Below are 13,965 nucleotides of genomic sequence, written 5' to 3' on the forward strand. Positions count from 1 at the left end.
TATAGCTGTGAAGAAGAATTCCCGCAATTAATATAATAATTTCTGGATGCAATGATTTTATTACGTAAAGAAATCTGATAGCAATGTCGTAGAATTCCCACAGAGAGCGAAATGAAATCTGATTGCAATGAAGTAGAATTCCCATTGATGACAGTAAGAATTATGAACGCAATGAAACAGATTTCCTACTGATGACAATAAGAAATTTGATTGCAATAAGTTTCCATTGATAGCGTTATTATTGCGATTTGAGTGAGGTTGATTTACTACTGATAGCGTTAATGTTATAGAATTCCCCACTGATGTCTTTAAGGCATACGAATGCATTGAGACAGATTTCCACTGATATCGTTATAGTTTCTGATTGCATTTGGGTTGATTAACTACTGATTGCGTAAAGAAATCTGTTTGTAATGAGGTTTTTTTTTTTTTAACTAATAAAGTTAAGAAATTTCATTTCAAAGAGGTATAATTCTAGAGATAGAACTATGGACTCGTGATTACCTTGTTAAATTTTCCACTGAATGCATTGGGGTAGAATTCCCCTCTAATAACTTTAGCATTCCCACATACGACGTTAAGGTTTCTGAATGACTTAAGGCGAATTCCAAACTGATAACGTTAATGAATCTGAATTCAATGATGTCTAACGTGGTTTAATGCAAATTTCACCCTGTTAGGACTCTGGCTTCTTGATGACATTACATTGAGGTCAAGCTTATAGCATTATGAAATTTGGTTGAAAAACAAAACCATTATTCTCCATTTAGTGGATTTTGGTGCATTCAGAAAATTGCTAAAGGAAAAGTCCTAACTTTGGATCGACAATCTCCTCAAGTGAACATTGATTTTTTGTTCTGCATTTAAGTCACCTCATTGACAGTCTCCTTGAAATATGTCTTAATGTAGATGTATGTGTTATGTTCTGGGATCAATAAATGTAAAATAAGTTACATTTTCTGACAGCATAGCTAAATTCTTGAACAATTAAATAAATAACAATGAAATATGTAAAGATTTCTTGTAGACAGAAGGAAAAGTAAATAGAAAAGGAAATAGTTGTCATAATAATCATTTCTTCTTAACTCTGAATCGATTGCTAACATAAGTACATTTTAAACATTTCACCTCCTATTTTACTTATCAAATACATTAATTCATTTATTTTCACATCACATCACTGTCATTCAGCTCGAAAGATGTGTACATGCTCATAAGTTTCAATTAAACTTTAAAGAAATGTCACCTGCAGCTGTAAGAATTTTAATAAATGATTGACAATGATGACCTGGTTCTTATTTTGTCAGACATTAACTGTGGTTATATGGAAAGTTAAAATTGAAATAAATATTAAAACAACTTTATTCCTTTAATATAAATGAACACAACTGTATAGTCGAACAAATATATATTTAGCTATGAATACGTAATATTTCTCACATGTTTTACCACGGCCCCGGGGAAGTATGACAAATGGGGGTGTGGTTTGGACACGATGTAACTCATCTATTTCTGTACCTGGGTGCTGATATTCATTTTATTGTTTTTAAAGCAACCATTTAACTATTTTGAGAAAAGAGAGGGAAAAGAGAGGAATAACATTTTTAAGTTATTTTGTTAAAAATTCTATTTTATTTTCACTATTTCACAGAGATATTTATTATTCGAATATCATCAAATGGTTTATCTGTTTTTGCATTAGTTTTAACCATTCCAATATTCTGTATAACTTCCATTCCTTTTACCACTCTACCAAACACTGTATGTTTGTTGTCTAACCATGGCTACAAATAAATCATTTAGTCATTTAGCTAAAGTTATACCATCATCTGTACATTGTTAAACTTAGAAATTAAAACCTGTTGCCTGTTTGGTTAAGGTCGCTTAGACCTGTCATTTTCTAAGGAAGATGAGAGTTAATTGGTAACATATTTTAAAGTCAACTGGACATCTGAAATACTCTGATATGTTACATGTACTTACTGTTGGAACTAGAGTAATAAAGAATTGGGAACCATTAGTATTTGGTCCAGCATTTGCCATACTACAAGTATATGGTCTATCATGACGTAATGATGGGTGAAACTCATCTTCAAACTCTCCACCCCATATAGATTCTCCTCCTGTTCCATTACCTACAATCAGATTTCAAAATCATTTTTAAATGGAATTTTACGACTTTGACCCTTTTTGTTTCTTTTCAGCCACCACAATTTTTTTCATGTACATACCTTATGTTAGATATCTATATTTTTTTTCAATTGTCATATAACTTACACTACTGAGAGATGAAAGTTTGATATTTCAATCCAATGTTCGATTACACCAAGTAATCAAAATAATCTTCATTTTAGAAGGTTATATTCAATGTTTATCTCATATCATATCATATTTATGTTAAGTTATTATCTTGAACTGTGATCAGAATACTGAATCTTACATATTATCTTTCATTGGGACTAATATTCTCTATTATTCAAGGTAGACAACTCTATATTTTGGAAATTAAATGGGAAATCCGTACCATACCTAAAGGATCACCAGTTTGAACCATAAAACCTTTTATAACTCTATGAAATATATGATTATTATAATAACCATTCCGACTGTGTACACAGAAGTTCTCGACTGATTTAGGACATCTGGAATAAAACATAAAATATTATTTAGCTCAAAGAAAATGTTAAAACAATATTGTTTATAACTCCATTTATCGAGAAAGCTAACTTTACTCTCAGTTCTCATTCTGAAAAGTTTATATCCCTTTTCTAATTTGTCCTGATAAGGATTGTTTATCTAACACATGTTGGCGTCATGAGATGAGCTCTAGTCAATGACAATAATAATTCAGTCTATTAACCAATTATACCATAACAAAACTATTATGTGTATAATAACTTACTCTTTAGGAAATAGTTTGATATGTATATCTCCCATTGTTGTATGTAGGACACAACTATCTGATATACTTGAATACGCTACATCCTGCAAAGAAAAACAGCAATTCTTACTTAAAATATCAAATTATGCATTATTAATCATAATGCTCAGTTCACACCAACGGCACTTTGATGGCGCTTTAAAGCGGCGTACAAAGCGGTACCAAAGAGTAACAAAGCTCGACTTAAGCGCTAGGGTCGTAATAGATCGTTGGAAAGCTTTGAAGCTGGATATTCGGCAAGAGCGCCAAAAATTTTTAAACTGTATATAAAAATTTTGGGCACTCTGTCACGAATTGATTAAAGCGCCGAGAACGTATCGAAGCTTAACAAAGCGTAACAAAGTTCAGCAAAGCTTGACTCAAAGCGTAGGAAAGCTTAACAGAGCTTTATTCAAAGCGGGGACTCCATTCTTCACAGTCTGTCACCACTTGATCAAAAGCAGCATGAAATCGGCCATTTCGAAATTTTCCAATGCGTAACAGAGCTTAACAATGCACAACAGAGCTTGATAATCGTATCAGAGTGTGATTTAAAGCGTCATAACCGCATCAAAGCTTAATAAAGCTTATCAAAGCGTGATTTAAAGCGTAACAGGGCCTGAAATAATTCGTCCCCAAAGCGTAACCAATTCGTATCAGAGCGTAACATTACTTAGGAGATCGTAATATTTTTTGAAAAGTAAACAAAAAATGATGGCGCTTTGCTCGCCGATTTAAAGCGCAGGATTCGCCATTGGTGTGAACTAGGCATTACCTCAACAAATTCCCCACTGATTTTATTTTTTATCATATGATTATATCATATTATGTTATTTGTACCTGTGTAGCTGCTACAATTTCTTCCTTTGATGGTTTTTCATTAAATACATCTCTTTCATTGGAAACACTAAAAATAAACAATAAACAGATGTCACAATTCTTTTAGAAGTATGCATTGGCAGTTGACAATAGAAACAGCAGCCATCGATCCAAGAAACATTTAGCATAATCTACCTGACACAGTTTCACAGCTTACTATATCATCGTGATGGTGAAATATTTCCAGCCCTCTCCAATCCTCAGCTTCTGACAAGTATTTTAGAACTGAGATCTGAACTATTATTTAGAGATTGATATTCATTATTCATACCTTCTGGCATCAGAAGCTGCTCTTTGAGAAAACATAAAAAATCTATTCTTTTTATAAGCTGTACAGAACAATATGGGATCGTTTAAATGTTGAGATAATAGAGGATTATCCGAGGTCACCATATCAACATCTACGGCTGCCTTCATTTGTTTACCACTACCTTGAAACATTGCTAACTGGACAAATCGAATATTTTCTGGTTTTCCAATATACCTCACACATTGATTTGTATGTAGATTTATTACTGCAATGATAATTGTAAACTAAATACTGTTGAACCAAGAAGACAATAACAACATAATTCAATCAAATGATTGCCCTAAAGAAAGATGATTCCATGCAGTGTGCAATAAGGGAAATAAGCTATGCGTATGTATATTGTAAATGTGAAGCCTTTTCAACACAGGGTTTACTTATTGTCCCATGAAAACAGCTAGAAGCTTTATTTAGACCCATCCTGAATGACTAGCAAGGGCAGGGCAAACTGGTTTGTAAAATGCCCAATGCAGAGATTGAAGCCTGGACTTTCCCTTTAATGAACAAGCATCAGACACCAGCATTCTCTTTTAAATGCATCAGTTGAAGAATAAATTTCAATTATCAATATTCAGAGGTAAGTTGAATTAGATTAACGCCTGGCTGCAAAAATCTATCAAATCTAGACAGATTGACTTCATTTAAAAAACAAACTAGAAAAATAAATAAACATTACCTTTTACACCCAATAATGTAGCATATAAAATGAAATTTCCACTTTCATCAAAAACTGTAAGAGAGAAAAAAGAATGACATAATGCCATTTTTGGGCTTAATTTAAACAGAAATTTATATACTACAAAGAAATTTTTACATAGCACTGACAAGCCTTTCACAGTTTAACATAGCAGGATGATAAATTGACTAACTACACACTATTTTTGCCACAGGATACTTATTTGTAACTCAAAACTTCATTTTTGATAGAATTTCTAGTACATGTATATGTCTGTAATTGAACAGTATCTACAAAACTTATTTTTTGTATAAATTTATACCTAAAAAATCCATATTTGTGAAATCGAATGTATACCTCATAGGCTTATTGGTATAAATTCATTGATAAATTTATTACAAATAGCCTACAGATACCTGCGAATAGTGGCACAGAATATGCGGATTGTAAAAATCAGTAACCGTTTGTCAGCTAAATTACATAGCTGTAGAACAAAATTAGATTTACATTCTAAATAATTATCATTAATTTGATTAATTATAACCAGTACTTACTTATGTTTGATAAGGAAAAAGAATCGGACTTCTGAAAATCTTTTTCAAGTGCCATTCTTCTACCAAACTCCATATTTGGTAACACCTGTTTCATCTGAATTTCCAATAAAAGGGTGGAAATATTACAATTGTGCTTTTAATCTATAATTTTGAATACTCATCTTGAAAAATGCTTGATATAAATCAAATTATCAATATTTCGTATTAAAAAAACCCCAAATATTGCAGTTATGAATATAAAGTAAATAAACCCACCTCTTGCATTTCATTATACTGTTGTATTGTTTCATCTAAAACTTTAGTTAACTTCCCAGTCAGGAATCGAATAAAGCTCTGTTAAGCTTTCCTACGCTTTGAGTCAAGCTTTGCTGAACTTTGTTACGCTTTGTTAAGCTTTGATACGTTCTCGGCGCTTTAATCAATCCGTGACAGAGTGCCCAAAATTGGTGCTCTTGCCGAATATCCAGCTTTGCTCAAAGCTTTCCAACGATCTATTACGACACTGGCGCTTTAGTCGAGCTTTGTTACGTTTTGGTACCGCTTTGTACGCCGCTTTAAAGCGCGATCAAAGCGCTGTTGGTGTGAACTGAGCATAATGGATTATACTGTCTAAAAAATTATAAATATTAATACTTTTACCTTTTTATCTGTAGCCATGGTAACTAATAATTTACCATCTGGTGAGAAAGCAAGGTTGGTGGGTTGAGCTTTACACTGAAAGATAATATCAATAATCTTAAACTAAAGTATGGTAACTGTGATCAACAATAAAAGTATGAATTGGTTCTAAATAGATTAATAAAAGAAGCAGTTTGAATCAGTTTCAAAAATTATAGAAAATTATAGCTAGAGATAAGTGCTGACAGCATAGAATTATAAACTACAATATTCATCATTGCATTACAATGATTATAATATGCTTTACCTTCATAAAATCATAAAGATCTGTATCTGTTTTATACTCCCACTGCAGTGTTTTAGGAAATTTATAATCATATTTAGGTCCTGTCCATACTTCTACCATACCACCAGTATCTATTGACACCACACATTCAAATATACCATTATACTGTCAATACAAACATTTAAATATACCATTATACTGTCAATACAAATATACCACACATTCAAATATACCATTATACTGTCAATACAAAAAAACTACACTTTCAAATATGCCATTATACTGTCAATACAAAAAAAACTACTCTTTCAAATATGCCATTATACTGTCAATACAAATATACTACACATTCAAATATACCATTATACTGTCAATACAAATATACTACACATTCAAATATACCATTATACCGTCAATACAAATATACTACATTCAAATATACCATTATACTGTCAATACAAATACTACACATTCAAATATACTGGAAGCAGGAGGCAGGAACATACAACTCAGGTTCTGGAAAGTTTGCACTGGCTGCCTATCTAAATACGAATTATTTATAAAATCCTCTTACAAACATATAAAGCATTGAATGGTACAGCTCCAAGTTACATAACAGATTTGATTGACATTTATACACTGTCTCCTCCAAAACCTCCTTTCAGTCTCCCAGACTATCTCCCAGACTATTCCTTAAAACAGTCAACACATGCATTTCTGCGGCATCGCCTTACCAGTGGAATTAACTGCCAATTAAACTATCAATAACTGTGGAATTCTTTTCGAAAAAATCTTACAACTTATTTGTTTAGGGATAACTATGGAAAAAGATGATTCTCAAAATAATGGCAGCACACTAGGAACTTTGGTATTTGTACACTTTGGAAATTCAGATGTAATGTAATATATTGCCCATACACTATGATTGGTATGATTTTTAATGAAATATATCACAACTCATGGAGTATAAAAGAAAAATTAAATTTCCTATATGTACCTTTATATGTGTAACAGGTTTATAATGTAATTTATCTACAGTATGTAATGGAGTATTACTACCAGTTCCATCGTAAACATAAATATTATTACTCTTATCCTCTGACCTACAAACAAAAACAAATATGGATTTAAAAATCATAAAACAATCAAACCATTCTAATATAAATAACTCTATTAACAATTAACAATATAACTGATTTGAGTCTTCAAAAAAATGAAACAAACTCATTTTCAAAGTTTATTACAGTAGAGCTTAAGGTATCAAATTTTTAACGTAAAAACAAGAATGTCTACAAGAACCACCTTTTCTCTCTGTAGAGTCATTAATCTTTTGAGCATCTTATCATTGTGTTGACTTCATAACATTGAAGAGATTCATTAAAACTAAACTTTATATGACTTTGAACACAAAATTACCTACACAGCTAATGCAGCAATAGCATCACCAGCAGCAAATATAAAACAGCATGCTTTAGGAACATAACCCAATTTCATCATATTTATCATATCTGTAATGGAAACCAAGAACTAACAACACTTTTATTTATAATTATCAAGATATTAAACTAATATATATTTTTTTTAATTTTGAATTTGCTGCAAATAATTATGCATAATCTAACTACAACTTACCAAAATTAACAACATCAAATACCTTAGCTGTCTTATCTTCAGCGACAGTACAACAATATTCTCCATTTAGACTTAAATTCATATCATTAATAGTACCTGAAATGAAAAACTGCAATAATGGGCTTATGAAATTTGACCCCATTTAGACCTTTTTGCACCTTAAGCCTTTGTGTTTACATGGAAAACCACCAAAAAACATGCCAGAGTAAGACAAAGATTCTCAACAAAAAGGTTCAGGTATTTTTTTTATTTATTATAATCAACTATTTCAATATTTTGAATGAACGATTACTCTAATAAAGATATCTTGCCAGGCAAGATAATATACGCCCACTGGCAGCTTTTGAACATAAATATTTAGCAGTACAGTAACAATCACCAGTATGAAATATTCAACCTTCAGTCATACACTTCTTTTGAACTCTTTAGCACAACACTGAATAACATTGAGTATGAGTTATTGGCCTTGTTCTTAAAAACGTGTTCAATCTTTAGCTCGTGAAAACTCTAGAAGGCAAATATTCAATCTTCAGGACTGATTAATAAAACCAAGTTTTGTCAAAATCCAGAAAGAATCATGCCTTTTAGTGTTTAAGAGCTAAATTTGAAAGCGGTTTCAAGAACAAGGGCAATAACTCATACTAAATATTTTTCAATACTTCTGATTTTCAATAGGGTTCATCCTTGGGTGGGTGATTACAAACACTCACACCAAGTTTCATCAAAACCGTCATGAATTGGACCTTCTAGAGTGTTTACGAGCGTTTTAAGAACAAGGGAAATAACTCATAGTAAATATTTTTCGATTTGTCCGGTTTTCAATAGAGTGTTTACGAGCGTTTTAAGAACAAGGGAAATAACTCATAGTAAATATTTTTCGATTTGTCCGGTTTTCAATAGAGTGTTTACGAGCGTTTTAAGAACAAGGGAAATAACTCATAGTAAATATTTTTCGATTTGTCCGGTTTTCAATAGAGTTCATCCTTGGGTGATTACAAACAACCATACCAAGATTCATCGAAATCAGTCAGTGTTTACGAGCAATTGTGGACGGACGGACGGAATGAGGTGACGGCAATATACGCCCCCCCATTTCATGTGGGCGTATAAAAATGGGTTTTCTTGATTAAAAGTAGTCCAAAAGAGATTAAAGAGCTTATCCATAGATTAATTGGCCTTTCTAGTGGTTAATCCAAACATTAGTTTGTCAATCAACCACACAAAGGCTTCGTCAAGCTCTTTACTTTCAGGAATGAGCTAGAGATCAAGTGACATGATAATTTCTGATTTAAATTGAAGAGTTTATCCACATTTTCGTAATTCGAAATATTTAGTCCAGCAGAGGAGAAAAGCAATATGGTAAGTAAGAATATACTTAAAATGATTACAATTATTTATCTTGAACAAATGGAAACATATTTTGCACTGGCATTAGAGATAGAAAACCGAATACCAAAATATAATTGCTAGAACCATATTCTTGGTGCCGCCATGTTGTAAGTGACAGAATTTTCTTTGTTATGATCGACTTTTATTGGAAATGTAAACATGGGGATTCCCTTGGTAATTAGCTAATTACGAGTTAATTAGGGACCGCACAGATTAACTCTTATACTCGGAAGTTGTTAGGATAACCAGCCAATCGATTTATATAAGTGTTTGACACACAATAATGGATTAGAAACAAAAATGAAAGACTCCATCTTTAACAATCTATAATAAAATTTGACATACCTAAATGACTCCTGAAATGTTTCACAAATTGAATACCTTCATCTTCGTTCTTTTTCCAAAATTTGACATGACCATCATTACTTGATGTTATAATGAATCCGTTTCTAGAAAGGAAATTTATATTGATAACTTGTGATAATATTTTCTTTTTATTAAGTAATGAATTGTAACCAAATAATTTGATAACCTCTTATAAATGTAAGAAGAGAATGAAACATCGGTACTACAAAATGGGGGCTGTGTTAAAGATATCAATGTCAATATACATTTAAACATATATATAGTAAAAATTTTTTTACATACTTCGCACAAGCAACATGAGTAACAACATCTCTGTGCATGTAACTTATTTCATAATATTCTGAGCTTGGCATATTATTCAGGTACACTTTTTCAAACTCCAAAACTGAAACAAAATCTATATTTTACTCATAAATGAAAGACAGTGTAGGTTACTGGCAATGATAAATCAATAGGTCACTTTAAAATTGTGAATCATTTACTGTGTTCAGCACCTTTCCATTAAATGTCGATGAGAATTATGAGTCTCAAAAGGGAGTGCACAAAGGTTTTCTAGCTTTATGTGAATCAAGACCATCTATAGTTTCTATTTGCTTATATCATTCTTATTTTCTGCCAGATGTCTTAAGGCCCAACTACACGATCATACATTTGTTCAAAACATCATCATACACGACCATGTTCAAGCTTGTTGTGGATTTCTGTCTACACTATCAAACACCATCAAACATGATCCAACATTTGTATGATGATGTTTGACCATGTATGACCAATAATGAAGGGTAAATAACATTTTTGGTGCGAAAATAATTCAACATGGATGCTGAAAGCTGTCTGTTGAGTGGTGCTGCTGCATCAGATATCATTTATACAATCCTTGTCGCCAAAAGCGAAAGAGGAGAGCGCGAAAGATTTGCCAATGGGTCAGGGACTGGATCCTAAGAAGAGGCCTTATTGAGTGAGTTACAGCTAACAGACCAGGCCTGCTTCTGAAATTTCTTGCGCATGGATGTAACTTCATTTCACCAATTATTACCAAAGGTGAAGCCATTAATTGCCTTTGAAGATACAGTAATAAGACCTGAAATATCTCCAGGGGAATGTCTTGCCCTGACACTGATGTATCTTGCTACAGGTAAGACATTAATAACTTCCGTTTTATCACACACTGGTTATCAAGCATGTTTAGATGAGTAGAAATAAACAGAATAAGAAGTCCAGAGATTTATTTATAACAGCAGAACAATATTTGGTTGTAAAATTATCAGATCTTTACAAAAATCAATAGGGATCATCTCCATAATGCAGGGTTCATACAGCACTTTGCCTCAAAAATTCAAAGAATTTTCAAGGATATTAGTCTGACAGAATACACATGTACCTTACTTCTGAACTGTGAAATCAATAAAGATAGTTAATATTTGTCAATGGGGTTAATGATAAAAATATACACAATTTGACTCAACTCAAAATTCAAGGACTTTTCAAGAGAAAATGGGTTTTTTTATGACTCAAAGACTTTTTTTGAAATCAAGGTTTTTCAAGGCAACGAACGGAATTCAAGGGTTTTTCAAGGCTGTGCGAACCCTGTAATGGCATTGACCCACAAAATCAAAAGAATCTGTTAAGAATCGTTGCCTGTAGAGTCAGCACGAGCCAAATGTGAACAGACCAACAGGGTGATTTCAACCTTACATGTGGGTGTATAAAAATGAAAAAAAAAATACACATTACTATAATTTTTACTTTTCAGGTGAATCCTACACTAGTCCACAATACCTTTACAGGGTACCAAATCAGACCATTTCAATCATCATTCCTGAAGTACTGTTTAAACTGATATTCAAATCAACTTTAAAGAAAATCGGCAACTTTTGATTACGTATACCAACGATTTTGCGAAGACAATAAATAATAAACAAACTGAGGATGAATGACTGACCTCGTTCGAGCGTGGTTTGAAGACAAATTACTTACCAGTTGTTCGTAATTCCTCTGTCAATCGGTGCATTACTAATTTTCGTAATGCCTTATCTTTATAGTCTTTAATTAAAGTGTTATAAAGACATGGGTGGTCTTCATACGGGCTAATTAATTTAGTAACATCCTGTACGGTCCAAACTTTTTCTGCATTGGTCGCCATTTTGAAAGATGGGAAGGCAGTCACATGACGTCTGTACGGCAGCTGATTTGTTAAAGAGGGATAAATAATTTAAATATTGCCAACATTTGTTGCAAAGATGAAACATGAAGCTAAAAATTTGAACAGCGTCCTACATGTTTGACCATGTTCAACCTTGTTGGGAAAGCCGTCTACACATACAAATGTATGACGATGTTTTGAACAAATGTATGATCGTGTAGTCGGGCCTTTAGGATATTGTTACTACAGGTATAGAATAACAATATGACCTCACTATAACAGAAGCTGTTAATTATAATAAACATCCAGAAGATGTGACTGATGAGATCTTGTTTGAATATCAGGCATTTCTCCTGCCCCTTTGACTAGTTTTGACCACAATACCATAATTTTTTCAAAGAAAAGTCTTATACATCTTATTCATTTATTTGAGAAATGTGTTTGGTCATTCTCTTCAAAAAGATGAATTCAACCTGTGGCAGTTATCTTGTTACAACAGTCTACTTAAAGGGACAGATGCAGCAATTTTGGGGATTGAATTAAGCCTTGAATATTTGTAAATAGTTTTCAGAACTACTAAAACTGTACAAAAATCGCATAATTCCTTAAAATTACGCCAAACAAGAAATTTAACTGTATATATCATGTTCTCAAGCCTATCTTCTCTCTTAAATTTACGTATAAGAAAGTTGAATGTTATTTTGATATAGTCTCTGACACCAAAATATCTTCCATGAAGTGGGATAGGATGATTGAGTCCAGGTCGCATAACGCCATCAACAGATAATGATATTTAAAATAAAATTCTCTTAAAATGTTGTCTTGTTAAAATAACTTTCATACTAAGATAATTAGCACAGATAACATAGAAATTTTGACAGTAAGCTCTGCACATTATGACTGATTACTAGTTTAGCGAAACAATTCACGTTTCTGAGACCAAGCAAGGTTAGCTTTACTCCTGGAAAGGTCCCTTTAATCTATTACAGTAGCGTAATATGATGACTTGTTTAGGGCAAGATAGAGGTTGCATTTTGTTGAATAGAGTGCAACTGCCTATTGGGTCTTAGGTAGTTAGAAATAGTTTTAGGCCATACCATAATAATATGAGGGCACAGCTCTCTCGACGGCGAAGCTCTCTATAATGGTAACACATACATACATCAATTCGTTCCAGAAAAAAAAGTGAGAAAAAAGACGGCGGATCATGCGGGCCGCCATGTTTGTTGACAACTAGATCGCAGTCAATCGGGGTACTTTTGGAGTGAATATTCTGGAATTCTTTAAATAAATTCTGACAATTGTTTCAAACACAGAAAGGGATGTTTTGTACCAACTTAACAACCCTTTCGTTTTATTTTTATTTTTCCTGGATATTCTATGCCTCATAAGGAATAAAATGACATTTTTGACCTAATTTCCCAAGACTTTCTCCCAAGCAATGATGGCGGCTTTGTTGACATCATACGTCACGTTATAATGACGTCATCGTTATAGATAATTACCGTACTTTCACTCCTTATAGAAATATCTCTAGATTTGTCTACAGATCTTATATTCATAGAAGATTACCTTCACACATATGATTAGAAGACAAAGTAGTTTGCATTACATACAGATCAGACTGAATTTCTATTATTTATTTATTATTAATTATTGTTATTTTATCAATAAGCTGGGCTATCATTCAAGGCCATGCCATCATTCATATTTGGGTTTAGAACAGTTTTACCTTGCATAAATTAAAACAAAAGTCAAAAGATATGTGTATTCTTCCGTAACTAGGACTTACTAGGTGAACTAGAAGTGACAAACCTTTGCGCTTCTTTGGTTTGGCAGCTTCATCTGGCAATGGACCAATCCAGGCATCTTCTACTTCATTTGTACTTTCTTCTTCAGGATCAGTTGTTTTTCGTTTTGTAGTTTCCGCCATGTTTAAAGCCTTCAACTGACTCGATCAATAAGTATTATCCACAAACGCACGTATTTCGCTTTAAAATATGGCTTGAAATTCGAGAATTTTGATGAGTAAATTCGATTTTCATTTTATGAGAATCAAATCAAGGGAAAGAACTCTGAATCGACTGTACCACAAAATATCCATTCATAAGGAATCACTCCGCTAATTCATTTGCCATCTTTTCCCATGTTAAAAAACGATATTCAACCTTCTACAACTTTTTTTTCCAGAAATC

General features: G+C 32.6%; 1 protein-coding gene across 1 annotated transcript; it reads right to left on the bottom strand.

The window, feature by feature from the left end:
• Positions 1–1,345: 1,345 nt before the first annotated feature.
• LOTGIDRAFT_220515 (hypothetical protein) lies at positions 1,346–13,703 on the bottom strand (the record flags this gene model as incomplete). Its single annotated transcript, XM_009064450.1, has 17 exons — positions 1,346–1,784; positions 1,984–2,135; positions 2,530–2,642; positions 2,903–2,985; positions 3,761–3,827; positions 4,071–4,314; positions 4,783–4,836; positions 5,337–5,430; positions 5,592–5,669; positions 5,970–6,050; positions 6,262–6,405; positions 7,238–7,343; positions 7,661–7,748; positions 7,873–7,968; positions 9,607–9,710; positions 9,910–10,012; positions 13,586–13,703. The coding sequence occupies 17 exons, from the start codon at positions 13,701–13,703 to the stop codon at positions 1,641–1,643; spliced, it is 1,869 nt and encodes a 622-aa protein (XP_009062698.1). The 3' UTR covers positions 1,346–1,640.
• Between the last annotated feature and the right edge of the window lie 262 nt (positions 13,704–13,965).

Source organism: Lottia gigantea (assembly GCF_000327385.1).
Source record: "Lottia gigantea unplaced genomic scaffold LOTGIsca_62, whole genome shotgun sequence".
NCBI classification, from domain to species: domain Eukaryota; kingdom Metazoa; phylum Mollusca; class Gastropoda; family Lottiidae; genus Lottia; species Lottia gigantea.